At 41.4% G+C, this 20000-nt stretch overlaps 1 protein-coding gene and 1 long non-coding RNA gene across 2 annotated transcripts in view; one reads left to right on the top strand and one right to left on the bottom strand.

Annotated features, from left to right (window-relative positions):
• Positions 1–20000, top strand: part of col4a4 (collagen, type IV, alpha 4) — a 71112-nt gene that overhangs the window by 26876 nt on the left and 24236 nt on the right. The window contains exons 13-18 of the mRNA XM_030152363.1: positions 2944–3024; positions 3113–3157; positions 3296–3358; positions 3441–3485; positions 4572–4625; positions 4712–4772. Coding sequence (XP_030008223.1) covers positions 2944–3024; positions 3113–3157; positions 3296–3358; positions 3441–3485; positions 4572–4625; positions 4712–4772 — 349 coding nt within the window. The remainder of the gene's footprint in view (positions 1–2943; positions 3025–3112; positions 3158–3295; positions 3359–3440; positions 3486–4571; positions 4626–4711; positions 4773–20000) is intronic.
• Positions 14714–18067, bottom strand: LOC115431786 (uncharacterized). The gene is made up of 6 exons (XR_003937136.1): positions 17764–18067; positions 17315–17398; positions 16872–16949; positions 16648–16704; positions 15345–15392; positions 14714–14775 (listed from the first exon to the last, which is right to left on the bottom strand). It is a non-coding gene; the product is annotated as an uncharacterized LOC115431786 (long non-coding RNA).

The raw sequence follows: 20000 nt of genomic DNA, 5'->3' as shown, positions 1-20000 counted from the left end.
AATGTTTGACAGATGTTTGTAATGAATGTATTTAACGATCCACATTTAGTATTAGCCCTTTTAGAACCGCAGAACTGGAAACAGAACAAACCAAATGGACTAAAGTCCGTGGACCTGTTGAATCCAGGTGTTTTTGCTCTAACAGGGGTCTGGGATCCAGAACAATAAGGACTAATGTCAGAATAGAGTTTTATGTTATGGGATAGATATCAGTACATTGGCTAGTTTGGGTTCAATTATTATCTTTGTTTCTAAAATGACTCAGATGGTTTGAACTGAATTTATAACATTGATTTTTTTGTTGTTTTTGTTTTTCTTTCTCCATGACTGATTTTCACTTTTCTTCCTCTAAATGTCTCTAATATTTTTCCTGCTCTGACTGTAAATAATAATTTCCATCTACTTTCATCACATCTGACTGAGGAAGAAAAATCTCCTGTTAAACTATAAGTAAATGTTGACATTTTTATGTCCAATCCTCATGAACAGGACATGTGACAGCTGGAGACATGATGTCCTTTACTTATTCAGTTACCCCAAAGGAAACCTGTAGAAGATGAACAGTATTGGTCCACGAACTGAGCCTTGAGGAACTCCATAACCAACTGGGACGCACGGAGAAGATTCAGAATAATGACCATCAATATTTCACTGTAGTTTAATGGTAGATTTTTCTTCCTCAGTCAGATGTGATGAAAGTAGACGGAAATGATTATTTACAGTCAGAGCAGAAAAAATATTAGAGACATTTAGAGGAAGAACATTGAAAATCAGTCAAGGATAAAAAAAAGACAAAATCAATGTTGATATAAATTCAGTCCAAACCATCAGTGAGTCATTTTGGAAACAAAGATAATAACTGAACCCAAACGAACCAATGCACTGATATCCATCCCATAATATAAAACTCTATTTTGACATTAGTCCCTATTGTTTTGGATTCCAGACCCCTGTTAGAAAAGAAACACCACCACTCTTCAACCTCATAGACTAATACTACTAAAATGGATAAAAATAAACAGCCTCCAACATTTAAATCTTGGTTTCTGGATCTTTTACATCATTTAACAATGGAAAAAATCAGATATTCTATAAGTGGATGTGCCAGTAAGTTTTTCAGTACCTGGCAACCTGTTCTGAATCACATAAAAGAGGCAGATCCCTCACTTATTCCACAGTAGTCTGATTAATGTGAGTCTGTGGCTAATATCTATGTTCCTTATTTATTTATTTATTTATTATTATTATTATTATTATTATTATTATTGTCAATTATCTTTTTTTTTGGTGCAAAAGGGTGGGAATGTTCATGGGTTAGGGTTAAAAAACAAAAAAAACAATGACTGTGTTTAGGGATGGGAATCAAGAACCAGTTGTTTTTGAGAACCGGATCCCAGTAGCTCGAGTCCTTAGAATCGTTTGCCTGCCTGCTTAACGATTCTGCCTTCATTACACATGTGCGATGATGCCACGCGTACGCTGCATTGTTTTGGTCAGAACGTAGCCAACATGGTGTTGAGGCAGAAACGGTCCAAACAGACCACACCAGGTCCAAACAGACCACACCAGGTCCAAACAGACCACACCAGGTCTAAACAGACCACACCAGGTCCAAACAGACCACACCAGGTCTAAACAGACCACACCAGGTCCAAACAGACCACACCAGGTCCAAACAGACCACCAGGTCCAAACAGACCACACCAGGTCCAAACAGACCACACCAGGTCTAAACAGACCACACCAGGTCCAAACAGACCACACCAGGTCCAAACAGACCACCAGGTCCAAACAGACCACACCAGGTCCAAACAGACCACCAGGTCCAAACAGACCACACCAGGTCTAAACAGACCACACCAGGTCCAAACAGACCACACCAGGTCCAAACAGACCACCAGGTCCAAACAGACCACACCAGGTCTAAACAGACCACACCAGGTCCAAACAGACCACCAGGTCCAAACAGACCACACCAGGTCCAAACAGACCACCAGGTCCAAACAGACCACACCAGGTCTAAACAGACCACACCAGGTCCAAACAGACCACACCAGGTCCAAACAGACCACACCAGGTCCAGCTGAACACTGTCAAAGCTTCCATTTCTTCTAAAGGTGGAATCCCTCCAGTATGTTCAAACATTTGTCCACAGCATGGGATTCATTTGATTCACTACTTAGCGGCGCATGTGAATCTAGTGGCAGAGTGAACACCAGGCCGTCATTCGGGCCCAGTTCTGGTTCTGGTGCGGGCAACAATGTCGTACCCCCTCAAATACAAGTTTTCAAAGATAGGGGAAAGGAAATGAGGTGCACAACAACGGGAGACGGGCAGAGTCGAACTGGTTCCATGTAGTGGAAATGCAGCAACAGAGGAATTATTACAGAGTCTGTAGTTTCACTTTCACTGTACGCCCCCCCCCCCCCCCAAACCGGGCCCGGTGTCATCTGTTCTTATTATTTGTACATACTGTATATGTTCTATTTTCTGTGCAGAGATGGAAATATAAAAGACAGTTAATGCAAATACACTAGTTTGTACTCTTTTATTCCCTCACCCAATGAGAATCGAAAAGAGAATTGGATCGATAAGCAAAATCGATAATGGAATCGGAATCGTTAAATTCTTATTGATTCCCATCCCTAACTTTTCTGTGACTCCATATGTAATAAAAACACTTTGAACAAAAAAGAAAAGAAACACCTTGATTCAACGGGTCCGCAGACTGTTGGACACATAGTTTTTCTTTCTGACATTCTGAACTGTGCAGGAAAAGAGCCTTTGAACATGAAGGGGTGTCGGGTTAGGAACAGCTACAGCAGTACTACACAGTACTGTATGCAGTACTGTGTAGTACTGAATGCAGTACTGTGTAGTACCGTATGCAGTCCTCTGTAGTACTGTATGCAGTACTCTGTAGTACCAGTCTCTGACCCACAGGGGGAGCAGGGCCTCCAGGGGCCTCCGGGCCCCTTCGAATACGTCGACCCTCCAGAAGATCTGTACATTAAAGGAGAGCAGGTGGGAGTTTAGTCTGCTTTTCCATCGTATTCTGGTCTTTTATTCTGGTCCTACATGTTCTAATGTTGGTTTTCTTCTGGTCCTTCAGGGTCCACCAGGAGTCAAAGGGTCCTGTGGAGTTCAGGGACTACCGGTAAGGTGGACATCAGGTCCAGGTGTGGTCCTGGTTTCCCTCTCATCACGTCTTTAACTTCAGGTTCTTCAGGTTTTCATGTTGATGGTGAAGAACATGTTTAGTGTCCCGGTCTGACCTGGTGGTGGTGGTTTTCAGGGTTTGGACGGCCTCCCAGGGATCAAAGGAGAGAAGGGGATTGTGGGATTTCCTGGGCTCAGGGTGAGTGTGTGTTGATAGTACTGATCAAAACTGAACAGATGAGTTAAAGGTGAGGTTGGACATGGATGTGGGTGTTTTTCAGGGCTACACAGGGCGTCCTGGTCCTGTCGGAGTGAAAGGCGTCAGGGTAAGTGATCAATAATCAAACATACTGTTGGTGGATGTCATGATAAACTTTCACCATTTAGTTCCAAGGATGAGTTTTGGTCCTGATGTAAAAACTAGATGGTTTTTATTCAAAAAAGATAAAATGATGGAAAAGTCTGTTATGATAAAATGTTTGTTCATGACTGGAATTAAATAAAACTTCTGCAGATACTGAACAGATACTGGACAAATACAGGATAAATACTGAACAGATACTGGACAAATACAGGATAAATACTGAACAGATACTGGACAAATACAGGATAAATACTGAACAGATACTGGACAAATACAGGATAAATACTGAACAGATACTGGACAAATACAGGATAAATACTGAACAGATACTGGACAAATACAGGATAAATACTGAACAAATACTGGACAAATACAGGATAAATACTGAACAAATACTGAACAAATACAGGATAAATACTGAACAAATACTGAACAAATACAGGATAAATACTGAACAAATACTGGACAAATACAGGATAAATACTGAACAGATACTGGACAAATACAGGATAAATACTGAACAAATACTGGACAAATACAGGATAAATACTGAACAAATACTGGACAAATACAGGATAAATACTGAACAAATACTGAACAAATACAGGATAAATACTGAACAAATACTGGACAAATACAGGATAAATACTGAACAAATACTGGACAAATACAGGATAAATACTGAACAAATACTGGACAAATACAGGATAAATACTGAACAAATACTGAACAAATACAGGATAAATACTGAACAAATACTGGACAAATACAGGATAAATACTGAACAAATACTGAACAAATACAGGATAAATACTGAACAAATACTGGACAAATACAGGATAAATACTGAACAAATACTGGACAAATACAGGATAAATACTGAACAAATACTGAACAAATACAGGATAAATACTGAACAAATACTGGACAAATACAGGATAAATACTGAACAAATACTGAACAAATACAGGATAAATACTGAACAAATACTGAAATACTGAACAAATACAGGATAAATACTGGACAAACAGTGTTTCTACATTTACAGGGGTTTCGGGGAAGTCCAGGTCTTCCAGGTCTCATTGGACGAGAAGGTCTGAAGGTCAGTCTGTCATTCTGTACTGACCAATCAGAGGCAGCCGTAGTCTGTCTGTGTGTAACCAGTGTAACCAGTGTAACTGTGTACAGGGTGTGAAAGGAGACCCAGGTGTAAAAGGCCGACCTGTGGACGTGGAGATCACACACAAAGGTATGAGGGGAGTCCTGTGGAACTGACCTGTTAGTGTGGCGGTGTGTAATCCAGTGGGGGGTTTTGACTGTGTGTGTGTGTGTGTGTGTGTGTGTGTGTGTGTGGGTATAGTATTATACATATGTAGAATAAGTCTAATGGGACGGCGATGATTGTTTTGTATGAAATGTTTGGTGCGGTGGCTGGGTATGGGTCCATAAACTCAACAGTCCGTCCGTCTGTCCATCCGTCTGTTCGTCCACATAAATGTGATGACACGTACAAAGTCTCTCATGGATCCACAGAGTCCTGGTACCATGTGGACTTAAGTACACTCTTTTCTGCCAACATTGTTTTTGTTTTGGACAGAGGTCCAGTAACTAAACACCAGCTCAGGCTGTACACATCCCATAAAATCTCACTGCTGTCGACCATGTGACCATTGAATGATCCCACTTAAACAACAGAGAACCTGGTGGGTGGTACCGCTGCTCTGTCTCTTCTATCGTTAATTGCCTTTTCCTTTTTTCCATTTTTATAGTAACACACAACTTTCTGCAGTACAGTACTGTTCAAATAATGCTCACAATGGTATATTACCAAAGTGTACTCAACACTACTTTTCTGCAGACACAGAGGGCGGAAGGAATTCACAAACGTTGGGACACCTGGAGGAACTGGTAGCACCAACTTTCCAGGCTTGACCAACCTCCATTGCTGCAGAACTGCTTTAAGTTGCTAACCTATTTCTTGTTTGCCTTTTTGTTTTTTCTGAAATGTACATTATTTTTCAGTTTTGTTTAACCTTACCTTTTTTTTTTTTTTTTTTTTTTTACCTCTGGCAGTTCACCGCTTACCTTTGTACCATTTCAAGCTGTTCATTGGACTGGAACTGCTGGAATTTCAATACAAAACTGGAAAAATTGGGGTGTTCTAAAACTTTTGACCAGTAGTGTGTGTATATGTTCAAAATCCCTTCCAAGCTACAAATGTTTTCATCTAAAATAGTGTAAAAGACTAAATTCAATGATGAATAAATTAATAAAATAAAAATTAATTTATTATAAATTAATTAATTTAATTAATTTAAAGGGATTTTGGATTATGATGAATCCAAAAGTGTTTGACCGTGCAGAGGAGAATCAGGGCTGGGTTGAACCCAGTGTGTCCTCAGACTAATATTACCTGATCACATGAGTATAGTACAACAGAAGACTGAAATTCTCCATAAACACACACACACACACACACACACACACACACACACACACACACACCCCAAGGTGAAGTTAGCAGTGGGTTGGATATTTGATGGACATTCAAAGCCATCACCTTAGGGACTATCACTAAATTGCTGCTCTAAACGCTGGAGAAAACTGTACTCAGACTGCACTCATTTAAATGTCAGAACCAATAAATTGTCAAAGCTGGATGGCAATTTTGCAATAATTATGAAATAACTATAGGAAACACCACTTAATATTGCTGTCCAGTCTGTATTTAAATTTTTTTAATCATTTTTTTTTTTTTTTTTTTTAACAAAAAAAGTAAATTTTTCTTCAGTAGCTCCCTAGTCATGTGACCCAGCAACTCCAAATCAGTCTCAAATTATTATACTGAAGAAAAACTTTAGCAAACACCATGTAATAATGCTGTCCAGTCTGTTTTAATATTTTTATTAATATTATTCATATTTTTTTTTACAAAAATAATATAATAATTTGAGACTGGTTCGGAGTTGCTGGGTCACATGACTAGGAAGCTATTGAAGAAAAATGGACTTTTTTTGTAAAAAAAAAAAAAAAAAAAAAAAAAAAAAAAGAATATTCATAAAAAATATTAATATAGACTGGACAGCAATATTACGTGGTGTTTCCTTAAGTTCCTCTTCAGTATAATAATTTGAGACTGGTTTGGAGTTGTAGGGTGACCAGGTGTCCCACTTTCTGTGGGACTGCACGGCATTATGACCATTTTTTCCACGTCTCACAAATTGAGACGATGTCCCACATGTGATTGGCTCTGGCTCTCCAAAGTGCAGGACAGTCGCCTTCCTCCAAACATGACTTTCATTTTATAGCGGAGACAGCGCTATCACCATTGGCTGTGTCTGCTGTCAATCAACCAACATACGCATGGGGTCAGGAGCCCATCAGCCTGTCACCGGCGTCCTCCTGAGCTCTGAGGGTATTCTGCGAACTATGTCAAACTTATTTCTCCATCGCGCACGGAGGCGGGTATGACCTGAAGCGACACACTGTGTGTATGTGATGTTTGGGTAGATTTCATCCATATTCCCTTCAACTATTTTTGTTTGGAGTTTGAACTGAGAGACAACAAACACACAAATATGCTTTTGTTCAGTATGTGGATATTTATTTTTTGACAAAATTCCACAGGTTATTTACTTTATCTTATTCTATTTTTATTACTGTGGTAGAATGCTAAATGTTGGATTGTTCTGTGTTGGTTTTTAGTCCCAGTAATTTTAGGTTGTTTGGAAGTGGAAACAGCTGTTCTAATGTTGTCAGTTCAGCCTTTTTGTTTTATTGCACATAGATTTGAGGGTTGAGAACATGTAGTCACATAAAAAAGTTGATTTTCTAAAAGTATGTAATTGCAATATTTGAAACTTGAGGTTTCTGTTTTCAGTTTTTATTAGCAGATTTTTAGTTTTGTTTTTACAAGCAAGAAAAGTTGTTGAAACCTGTGGAAAAAAGCAAAAAATAAATGCCCAGTGCAAAAATATGCAAACTGTGTGCAACTAAATCAAATTGTTGTTATTCATATTTATAAACTCGACAATAAGATGCACATTGTTTAAAATTCTAGACTTTGTTCCAGCATTACAGTTCCGTGTCCCACACTGTCCCACACAAACACACTCCTTATCCCACATGTGACTCATAAGCAGCTGGTCACCCTAGTCACATGACTAGGAAGCTATAGAAGAAAAATGGACATTTTTTCACAAAATATGAATAATATTAATAAAAAATATGAATACAGACTGGACAGCAATATTAAGTGGTCTTTCCTATAGTTATGCCATAATTTGCAAAACTGCCATCCAGCTTTGACAATTTATTGGTTCTGACATTTAAATGAGTGCAGTCTGAGTACAGTTTTCTCCAGGGTTTAGAGCAGCAATTTATTGATAGTCCCTAAGGTGATGGCTTTGGAATATCTGTTGAATATCCAACCCACTGCTAACTTCACTTCAATCACACACACACACACACACACACACACACACACACACACACACAAGGTTTTCTTACCTTTGCTGTGATGACTGTTTGCATAATTCTCTGGTTGGAATGAGGACAGATCCTGCCCCAGCTGTTGGACAAATGTCCATGAGCCTCCAGAGGTTTGTCTTTTTTAAACTGCTGAACAGTTGAAGTCAGTTCTTCTGCAGTAAAACAGTTAATGTCCATGGAAGACTTCAGAGGCAGCAGTACTGAGTCTATGAGACAAATGAACTGAGGCTTCCATGTGTCTGGAGCGTCTGAAGTGTCAAATAAGAGTCAACTGTAAATTCCAGAAACGCAGGTGGTAGGTGAAGGTACCGCCTTTCCTGCCTCTGATTGGCTAGAAAAGCTCTTCTCCGATTGGCTACTTCATCTGCCAGTTAACTCACATGCAGGGCAGGCCGTCAGCTGACGTTCAAACTGTCAGGTGAAAATAATATAATAATAATAATTATACCATCCTACCTTTCGCAAATTCACTCCCCGACTCGAGGCCTGTATCGCTAACGAGAAAATCACGTGACTGAAGATAAACGAGGCCTCTGTTTGCTCAGGTTACATCATTGATTCATTGAACGTATCGCTTTGTCATATAAACTCCTCGGATCTCGTCACTCTGTGGGTTGTGTCTGCGTTTGTAGTGAGTTAACAAGTGAGTGAGTGAAATTAAAAAGTAGAAATAGGAGAACAGTTGGAGAAGTACAGGTAGTGTTTTAGGAATAAGAACCAATTTAGATTACTTCACACACACACACACACACACACACACACACACACACACACACAGACAGACACACACACACACACACACACACAGACAGACACACACACAGACAGACACACACACACACACACACACACACACACACAGACAGACACACACACACACACACACACAGACAGACAGACAGACACACACACACACACACACACACACATACACACACACACACACACACAGACAGACACACACACACACACACACACACACACACAGACAGACACACAGACAGACAGACAGAGACACACACACACACACACACACACAGACAGACACACACACAGACAGACAGAGACACACACACACACACACACACACTCACTCACTCACACAGACAGACACACACACACACACACACACACACAGACAGACACACAGACAGACACACACACACAAACACGCACACACACACACACGCATACCCGTTTTTGCTACCCCGTGGGATCCAATGACATACTGGTGTCTGGTGGGATCCACCCTTTCTGAAGGTCCTACAGCTTTGATTTTAACTTGTAAAATCATGAAAAATTTAAGGGAACACAAAAATCACTTGAAACATCTAAAACTCACAGAAAAAATTTAAACCTGAATTTTGATGATTTTGGGGACCAAACCTGTATTCTGCCCCCCCTTGGGGACCGGAACTGCTTTTCCTATTTGCATGTAATTACAGCACTGTTGTGACAGTCTAGAGCTATGATGCACATCTACAGTGACTGACTGTCCACAGTGGCACATCAGCTGATCAGATTTTCAATCTGAAACACAAGCGTTGCCCGTATATGATTTGAATTATCATTACTTTAGTCATATTGGTTCAACATGTTGTTAACTCTTTCGGTGCCAGACAGTTAAGGGGCTAACAAGCCTTAAAAGTGCCACAGAATTTGGCCGTTTTTCAGTATTTCGTGTCGTCTTTATAATCGAAGTCTGAATCGTCATCAGAACTCATTTTCTAGCAGATGGGACTGTTTTGACAGATCGCTGTGTTTACAATATTACTACAAAATGGCCATCTAATTTGCATATGATTTCATTCATAAATTCATTCATAAAATTTCCCAAGCAGAAAACGAAACGCGAGCTCTTCCTTGGTCAAAAACCGCTCAGTAACATCCGACCGATTGCTACTTAGATTCAAAATGCACCGGACACAGCCGATTCATTATTGATCGTAATTTGCAAGAAGATTTGAAAGAACGTCATCGAAATGTGAGAAAGAAATGGGGGTGGATGGTTTGTTTGTACACAAATATGGCGTGTTCTCCAAAGCCGATCTGATCGGCCCGTGGCACTTTAAAGGTTGTGTTCGTAAAGCCGATTTAATCGGCCCATGGCACTGAAAGAGTTAATGTTCCTTCATATGTTCCTTTATAATGATATCATCCAGTGACCCCTAACATTACCCAGCATTTATACTGCTTTCAGCTGTCAAAAGTCAAGCAACATCAATCATGAGTTGTTTTGAGATCTGTTGTAAATGAAGTTAATTTTAAACTGAAGGATGGTTTGTTGATTGATTGATCGATCAGTCCCAGTCTGGTCTTGGGACCTTCACAAAGAAAAATGTCTATTCAATTACAGATCACCATGACTGTTTTTATTTGTGTTATTGCACGTCCAACAGTAAAGTGGCAGTTGAACAGATGGACTCCACATGTCCAACAATTAAAGTTCTTTAGAACAACAGAGAGCAGGAACTGTGCAAGATTCAATCTCACATGAGCAGTGACCCTGAATCAAAAACTACACACACAACACGGTTTTATACTGAATTTTACAGCTTCAGTCTGTGTCAGGCTCATAAAATCTTGAGAGACATGATGGAAGAGATCCTAAAATGCAGTCAAGACGTGTCTTCCTCTCCCTCCAACTACTTCCTGCTCATCTTCCTCTTCAGCCACTTCCTGCTCATCTTCCTCTCTCCAACTACTATCTGCTCATCTTCCTCTTCAGCTACTTCCTGCTCATCTTCCTCTCCCTCCAACTGCTTCCTGCTCATCTTCCTCTCTCTCCTACTACTTCCTGCTCATCTTCCTCTCTCTCCTACTACTTCCTGCTCATCTTCCTCTCCCTCCAGCTGCTTCCTGCTCATCTTCCTCTCTCTCCAACTACTATCTGCTCATCTTCCTCTTCAGCTACTTCCTGCTCATCTTCCTCTCTCTCCAACTACTATCTGCTCATCTTCCTCTTCAACTACTTCCTGCTCATCTTCCTCTCCCTCCAACTGCTTCCTGCTCATCTTCCTCTCTCTCCAACTGCTTCCTGCTCATCTTCCTCTCTCTCCAACTACTATCTGCTCATCTTCCTCTCCCTCCAGCTACTTCCTGATCATCTTCCTCTCTCTCCTACTACTTCCTGCTCATCTTCCTCTCTCTCCAACTGCTTCCTGATCATCTTCCTCTCCCTCCAGCTACTTCCTGCTCATCTTCCTCTCCCTCCAGCTACTTCCTGCTCATCTTCCTCTCTCTCCAACTACTATCTGCTCATCTTCCTCTTCAGCTACTTCCTGCTCATCTTCCTCTCCCTCCAACTGCTTCCTGCTCATCTTCCTCTCTCTCCTACTACTTCCTGCTCATCTTCCTCTCTCTCCTACTACTTCCTGCTCATCTTCCTCTCCCTCCAACTACTTCCTGCTCATCTTCCTCTCCCTCCAGCTGCTTCCTGCTCATCTTCCTCTCTCTCCAACTACTATCTGCTCATCTTCCTCTTCAGCTACTTCCTGCTCATCTTCCTCTCTCTCCAACTACTATCTGCTCATCTTCCTCTTCAACTACTTCCTGCTCATCTTCCTCTCCCTCCAACTGCTTCCTGCTCATCTTCCTCTCTCTCCAACTGCTTCCTGCTCATCTTCCTCTCTCTCCAACTACTATCTGCTCATCTTCCTCTCCCTCCAGCTACTTCCTGATCATCTTCCTCTCTCTCCTACTACTTCCTGATCATCTTCCTCTTCAACTACTTCCTGCTCATCTTCCTCTCTCTCCAACTGCTTCCTGATCATCTTCCTCTCCCTCCAACTGCTTCCTGATCATCTTCCTCTCTCTCCAGCTACTTCCTGATCATCTTCCTCTCTCTCCTACTACTTCCTGATCATCTTCCCCTTCAGCTACTTCCTGATCATCTTCCTCTCTCTCCTACTACTTCCTGATCATCTTCCCCTTCAGCTACTTCCTGATCATCTTCCTCTCTCTCCAGCTACTTCCTGCTCATCTTCCTCTCCCTCCAGCTGCTTCCTGCTCATCTTCCTCTCTCTCCAACTACTATCTGCTCATCTTCCTCTTCAGCTACTTCCTGCTCATCTTCCTCTCTCTCCAACTACTATCTGCTCATCTTCCTCTTCAACTACTTCCTGCTCATCTTCCTCTCCCTCCAACTGCTTCCTGCTCATCTTCCTCTCTCTCCAACTGCTTCCTGCTCATCTTCCTCTCTCTCCAACTACTATCTGCTCATCTTCCTCTCCCTCCAGCTACTTCCTGATCATCTTCCTCTCTCTCCTACTACTTCCTGATCATCTTCCTCTCTCTCCTACTACTTCCTGATCATCTTCCTCTTCAACTACTTCCTGCTCATCTTCCTCTCTCTCCTACTACTTCCTGATCATCTTCCTCTTCAACTACTTCCTGCTCATCTTCCTCTCTCTCCAACTGCTTCCTGCTCATCTTCCTCTCCCTCCAACTGCTTCCTGCTCATCTTCCTCTCTCTCCTACTACTTCCTGCTCATCTTCCTCTCTCTCCTACTACTTCCTGCTCATCTTCCTCTCTCTCCTACTACTTCCTGCTCATCTTCCTCTCCCTCCAACTACTTCCTGCTCATCTTCCTCTCCCTCCAGCTGCTTCCTGCTCATCTTCCTCTCTCTCCAACTACTATCTGCTCATCTTCCTCTTCAGCTACTTCCTGCTCATCTTCCTCTCTCTCCAACTACTATCTGCTCATCTTCCTCTTCAACTACTTCCTGCTCATCTTCCTCTCCCTCCAACTGCTTCCTGCTCATCTTCCTCTCTCTCCAACTACTATCTGCTCATCTTCCTCTCCCTCCAGCTACTTCCTGATCATCTTCCTCTCTCTCCTACTACTTCCTGATCATCTTCCTCTCTCTCCTACTACTTCCTGATCATCTTCCTCTTCAACTACTTCCTGCTCATCTTCCTCTCTCTCCTACTACTTCCTGCTCATCTTCCTCTCCCTCCAGCTGCTTCCTGCTCATCTTCCTCTCTCTCCAACTACTATCTGCTCATCTTCCTCTTCAGCTACTTCCTGCTCATCTTCCTCTCTCTCCAACTACTATCTGCTCATCTTCCTCTTCAACTACTTCCTGCTCATCTTCCTCTCCCTCCAACTGCTTCCTGCTCATCTTCCTCTCTCTCCAACTGCTTCCTGCTCATCTTCCTCTCTCTCTCCAACTACTATCTGCTCATCTTCCTCTCCCTCCAGCTACTTCCTGATCATCTTCCTCTCTCTCCTACTACTTCCTGATCATCTTCCTCTCTCTCCTACTACTTCCTGATCATCTTCCTCTTCAACTACTTCCTGCTCATCTTCCTCTCTCTCCAACTGCTTCCTGATCATCTTCCTCTCCCTCCAACTGCTTCCTGATCATCTTCCTCTCTCTCCAGCTACTTCCTGATCATCTTCCTCTCTCTCCTACTACTTCCTGATCATCTTCCCCTTCAGCTACTTCCTGATCATCTTCCTCTCTCTCCAGCTACTTCCTGATCATCTTCCTCTCCCTCCAGCTGCTTCCTGCTCATCTTCCTCTCCCTCCAGCTGCTTCCTGCTCATCTTCCTCTCTCTCCAACTACTATCTGCTCATCTTCCTCTTCAGCTACTTCCTGCTCATCTTCCTCTCTCTCCAACTACTATCTGCTCATCTTCCTCTTCAACTACTTCCTGCTCATCTTCCTCTCCCTCCAACTGCTTCCTGCTCATCTTCCTCTCTCTCCAACTGCTTCCTGCTCATCTTCCTCTCTCTCCAACTACTATCTGCTCATCTTCCTCTCCCTCCAGCTACTTCCTGATCATCTTCCTCTCTCTCCTACTACTTCCTGATCATCTTCCTCTCTCTCCTACTACTTCCTGATCATCTTCCTCTTCAACTACTTCCTGCTCATCTTCCTCTCTCTCCTACTACTTCCTGATCATCTTCCTCTTCAACTACTTCCTGCTCATCTTCCTCTCTCTCCAACTGCTTCCTGATCATCTTCCTCTCCCTCCAACTGCTTCCTGATCATCTTCCTCTCTCTCCAGCTACTTCCTGCTCATCTTCCCCTTCAGCTACTTCCTGATCATCTTCCTCTCTCTCCAGCTACTTCCTGATCATCTTCCTCTCCCTCCAGCTAGCTTTGAAACATGATGGTAGAGACCCTAAAATCCAGTTAAGACTTGTGTTCAGTGTAGTGATGCATTCTGATATTGATTCGTGTCTGCCACACATTAAATGGAAGCCTTCAAAAAAGTGCCTTTGTTTTCCCAGAATATTTTAAACAAAATTGAATACTATGATTTTAAATCATATTTTACGCTCGGCAAATTGCACCAACTGGACATAACGCCACACAAACGTTGTGATGAACCATAACAATTTTGAACAAAACTAAATGCACTGCAGTTTTCTGTGATTATAAAAAAAAGGCTGTTCAGATAATGTTTAGATCCACAAACCCCCCAAAACAACAGGAAACTGTTTTTCAAAACAAAACAGAAAAGATGCAGCTCCAGTGTAGAGGTAAGGGAGATATTAACCTTTCAAAACAAAAGCCTGAGAAAATCTTTAATACCGTCTTGCTCCTTCACGCTGAACTGCTGTTATTCGGTTCTTAACATAGTACTTAACAGCCTTCCAGGTTCTTGACTTCAGCTCTTGTGGTGAGGCCTTGATGCAAGCCACACAGTCTGCTTTCCTGGGAACTTTTCCACAGTCTATGAACGCCTTTAGAGTCTTTTCCTCTGCACACACTTCTGCAGGTGTCCAACTCCTCCTCTTTGAGCTCTCTAAGACAAGAAGACAGAAAAAAAGACAATCAGACCCATAGACTACAAGGCTGGTGTCACTACAACTCACTTAACAGACTCACATACTAGTAATGTCAAAGAATTCAGTGACCAGCCAGCTTCATCAATTAATCAGATGTGTAATTTCATTAAGCAATGTCCTGAAAGCTGATATTTTTTTATTAATACATAACACAAACACTAAAATAATTTACATCATCAGTTGTACTAGCTGATGCGGTACCAAACCTGATATATATTTCACATTTTGTTTTAGTATTTTTCTACAAATTAACCAATACTAGATACTATTCAAATTAATAATCACAGGGCAGCTATGTCTGTTTAAATTTAGCCAGTTTACAAGATATTGGTAGAATTTTGATTGTTGTAGCGGTATAATCTTGTTTGCCATGTACAATCTTTGATTTCTTTCTTTGCTTATGAATAAAAACCTCACATAGGATGAGAAATCTACCAACTAAAATGTGTTTTAATAATGCTATTAACAATGCTTGCTCAGTGATTCTGTGTTGAAAAAGTTAATGGGCAAACAGTCTGTGGGATACCTGTAGCAGAGGATTCATCTTGCCATGTCCAGCCATATATTTGGGGTCCTAAGAAAGAATAAACCACAAAGAAATCTGATTAAAAAAAGTAAGGTCGTCCTAAAACTCTACCATCTAGCTGAAACTCTCTGAGCTTTGCTTTCTGGGAGTAATATTGGATGAAGGTCTGACATGGAAGTCCCATATTGCACATGTGAGGAAAAAAGATGTCAAAGAGTATTTTCATTTTAAACAAGGTAAAGTATTTGTTAGATTACAGAGCGATGCGAACCCTGTATTGTGCATTTATATGGCCATATATTAGCTACTGTGTGAATGTCTGGGGTAATACATATAAGAGTAACACAAAGCCGTTGTATCTCCTACAGAAGAGAGCTATCAGGATTATCCATAAAGCAGATGATCAGGAACACACTAATATATTATTTATTAATTCTGGATTATTGAAATGGCAGGAGCTAGTTAAGCTACAGACATTACTTGTTCTGTTCAAGGCCAAAAGTAAACTAGTACCAGCTAAATTACAAAAACTGTTTGTCTTCACTTCAGAGAAGGAAGAGCACAGAAGGAAAGGTCATCTCAAACACCAGTGTGAACAGACAACTGTGAAGCAGTGGTGGGGTTAAACTCTGGAATTCTCTTTATATTGAGCTGAAGGGCTGTAAAAACATATTCCAAATGAAAAAAGTGTAGAAAGAAAGAACAATGAGATGATATGAACAGTTATAAGATTTACATTTGGCTTCGTATTTGTTTTGCATTTTGTGACATATTTATTTACTTATTTTGCTCTGGTATAATGTTTTTGCATCATTTCATCAGGTTTATATTTACCTATGTTTTGTACTTTCTGCACATGTCGTTTTGCACTTGGTTTTGTATTCATTTTTTAAATTATCTTTGGATGTATTTAATTTGGTTTGTCTAACTTTATACAGTATGATTTTATAGCTAGTTGTGTATGGCTAACCATTAAGGTTATTATTATTTAGAAGGGGGCAGGAAATGTAAGATTTTCTTCATCCTGCTCCTTTTCGAGCATGGGTGTGGACATGTTTGTTTACTTGATAATTATTGAATGCTTACTGATGAAATGCTCAACCATGAACGAAATAAATGAAATGAATGAATGCTACTACATGTATTGGTTCGAATTTTGCTGAGTTACACAGTTACCAGAATGCTGGCTAACTGTCAGTACAGGCACAAGGTTGGTGTAGAAAGGTTTGGTGTTTGTGTCTGAGGATTAAAAGCTATGAGGTTAAATAGAGGTTGATAGACAAAACTAAATATGCAGACTTACAAATATGCTGTCAGTTCTTTCCAGTGGTGGAACGTTTGGGTCAAAACTGCATGCTTCCTATGTTGGAAAAATAATAGTGTAAATATCCATAATATGAATACAAATATGAAACATAATTAGTAACTTCCAGGACATGCACTGTGGTATAATATGTAGTATGCTCTAATTTTACAGGAGGTATTCTCACTACTGCTGGTTAATAACAGTAACTTTTGAATACTTACCAAACTATTGCAAGGTGCCAGGACCTCAGGAGATGGTCCTGATGAGGCCTCCTCCTCTTTATGAGGTCTTCCTAAGGGCTAAAAAGGCAGAACAGACGGATGTGACTACATGTATTGTTTCTAATTTTGTTGAGTTACAGTTACAGTTACAGAATACTGGCTAACCGTCAGTACACACACTAGGTTGGTGCAGAAAGGTTTGGTGCTGTTTGGATGAACTAAGGCTGAATATTACTGCTGAAAGTGACTGTGACTGAGAGCCGCTGTTACAGTAAAAACCACTGACTGTGTTATTCACACATTTGATTCATCTTACAACTCTGCAATCTAAATCAAGACAACCTTGATGAACTGTATTAACTTCTTCCTTGAACATGTGGTGTAAGGTAGTGCACTACTCGAGTATATTGTGTTAAGTGTGTGGGATAGGTCTCTGAGTTTACCAAGCTGTTGGAGGGTGGGATTAACTCAGATGATGTCTCCTGTGGTGTGGTATTCACCCTTCTTTGGTGTGGCAGTCTTGAGGACTAAAACAGATACAAATATTACCACCATGAAAAAAAAAAAAAAAACACAACTAGAACATAATATGTAAAAGGCCCAATGAAATAAGTTAGTCTTTGTATAAAATCTATTTTACAGATGATTGTGATGTGCAATTTTTGCCATATGCTCACTCACTACCACAGACTGGACAGTGCATGAGGAATTATACAATTATACGGTTTCCACCAGGATATGAACATCTCCGAATTACCTTAAAAAAAAAAATACAAAGCTGGAAATATTCTTTAATTTCCTTATAGGCAGCAGCCGAGTATGCATGCATGCATGACTACATATGACTGCAATATTGTGTCAAATGTGAATATTAAAGGTCAGTCATCTTTACCTGTGTTTGGTTAGTCTCCCACTCCGTGTACTTGGATAAGCATTTTTCATGATGGTCCTTCAGACGCTGTAAGCGTGCAGAAAACCTGGTCTGAACACTATTTCTGCAGAACAGTCCAAAAACAATAACTGTCAGGGGAGAGCAGGTACTTGCACAGTTCTACTGGGGTCCTGGTCTGGTCAGCTGACAGGTGACTGCTTTGTTTATATTATCTGTTGCATACAGTGCAGACAGAGAGCTTCTGATACTAGCTACACATAGCTGGACTCTGCATGAAATCACAGACACACGTTAATATGCAACAAGAAACGTAATGGAGCGGTCAGTTTAAGAGGTGCAAAACAAACAAAAAAATCCAGTTTCTCTTACCATTATATTAAAGGGGGCAAGTTCATTTTATGTTTTATATATAACGCCAGATGACAACAGAAGTCATTTAAAGTTACTTTTCCTATAGAACAGAATTATACCTTGATATTTGGGTTAATAGCCTTATGTTATTTACCTTTTTTATATGAGGCGGTCACGTGTTAACTATTCTCCTCTGCTCTGGGTATGGCGTTGTGCACGCTCCCTCACACACAGGTGTGCACGCTCCCGTCAGCGGACAGAGAGTGCGTCAGAGGACACCTGTGTGCTAAAGTCTAAATCTAAACCTTAAACTCAGCCTTTAATGCAGTGACACAGCTCCAGCTACATAGACTACAGCTGACGTCACTTAAATACTCTCCACTGTCTGTTTATACTCGCAGCACCGCGGGCACGCCCCTTTTCTGCACTCCACTGTAATATCAGTGATTAAATTAAGAAAACTCAGGTTTGAAACACAAACAATACATGTGAAACCGGTGAAATATCAGTGCACGGTTCTAATGTTTAAAACATACTGTTCCAACATTCTATAATGTGAAGCTAGCGCATGTTAGCATTAGCGACCATGCTAGCTAATATAAACGAGTGAGCTTTTAGCTGTAAACACGCTAGCCACAATGCTAAGTCTAATTAATATTTTAAGTGTGCAAGACTGTAAACTTACCTAGTGTTCTGTTTTCTGTTGTTTTTGTCCACGTTCTTTTTATTTTTCTCCATCCGTCCTTCTCTGTCCTCTGCTGCTGCTGCCTTCTGTCACTGACCCACACCCTGACCCCTGCTCACACCGAGGGGGAACCCCGTGAGTGGGGGAGGGGCACAGGTGAAGTGGGGACCCACAAAGTCAGGAAAGGTGTGTCCTGCCCACAGCTCCACCTGTCAGACCAGGCACAGGTGTGGTGCGGACCACAGAGGTGTGTCCTGCCCACAGCTCCACCTGTCAGACCAGGTACAGGTGTGGTGCGGACCACAGAGGTGTGTCCTGCCCACAGCTCCACCTGTCAGACCAGGTACAGGTGTGGTGCGGACCACAGAGGTGTGTCCTGCCCACAGCTCCACCTGTCAGACCAGGCACAGGTGTGGTGCGGACCACAGAGGTGTGTCCTGCCCACAGCTCCACCTGTCAGACCAGGTACAGGTGTGGTGCGGACCACAGAGGTGTGTCCTGCCCACAGCTCCACCTGTCAGACCAGGCACAGGTGTGGTGCGGACCACAGAGGTGTGTCCTCCCTTAACCACCAAATTACACTTAATTAAGATGTGCTGCTGTCATAATCCTATTTTTTTTTAAAATTATTATATGTTTATACTGCATTTTCACAAACCCCTGGCTCTGTGCAGCAGGTGAGTGGGGGAGGGGCATAGGTGAAGTGGGGACCCAAAAAGTCAGGAAAAGTGTGTCCTTCCCTTACCACCAAATTACACTTAATTAAGATGCCCTGCTGTCATAATCCTACTTTTTTCTTAAAATTATTACATGTTTATGCTGCATTTTTACAAACCCCTGGCTCTGTGCAGCAGGTGAGTGGGGGAGGGGCATAGGTGAAGTGGGGACCCAAAAAGTCAGGAAAAGTGTGTCCTCCCTTAACCACCAAATTACACTTAATTAAGATGTGCTGCTGTCATAATCCTATTTTTCATATATTATTATATGTTTATGCTGCATTTTTACAAACCCCTGGCTCTGTGCAGCAGGTGAGTGGGGGAGGGGCATAGGTGAAGTGGGGACCCAAAAAGTCAGGAAAAGTGTGTCACTGTTTCACTGCGTCACTAAACCTGTTGGACTGAGATATTTCAAATATTTCATAACGTAATGCCTCAAATAATATTATTCATTAAATGACTTTTTTCAAGCTATGCTGATGTCA

The sequence above is a fragment of the Sphaeramia orbicularis genome, chromosome 13 (assembly GCF_902148855.1).
Source record: "Sphaeramia orbicularis chromosome 13, fSphaOr1.1, whole genome shotgun sequence".
Classification (NCBI taxonomy): Eukaryota; Metazoa; Chordata; class Actinopteri; order Kurtiformes; family Apogonidae; genus Sphaeramia; species Sphaeramia orbicularis.
This window is presented reverse-complemented; position numbering and strand designations above follow the sequence as displayed.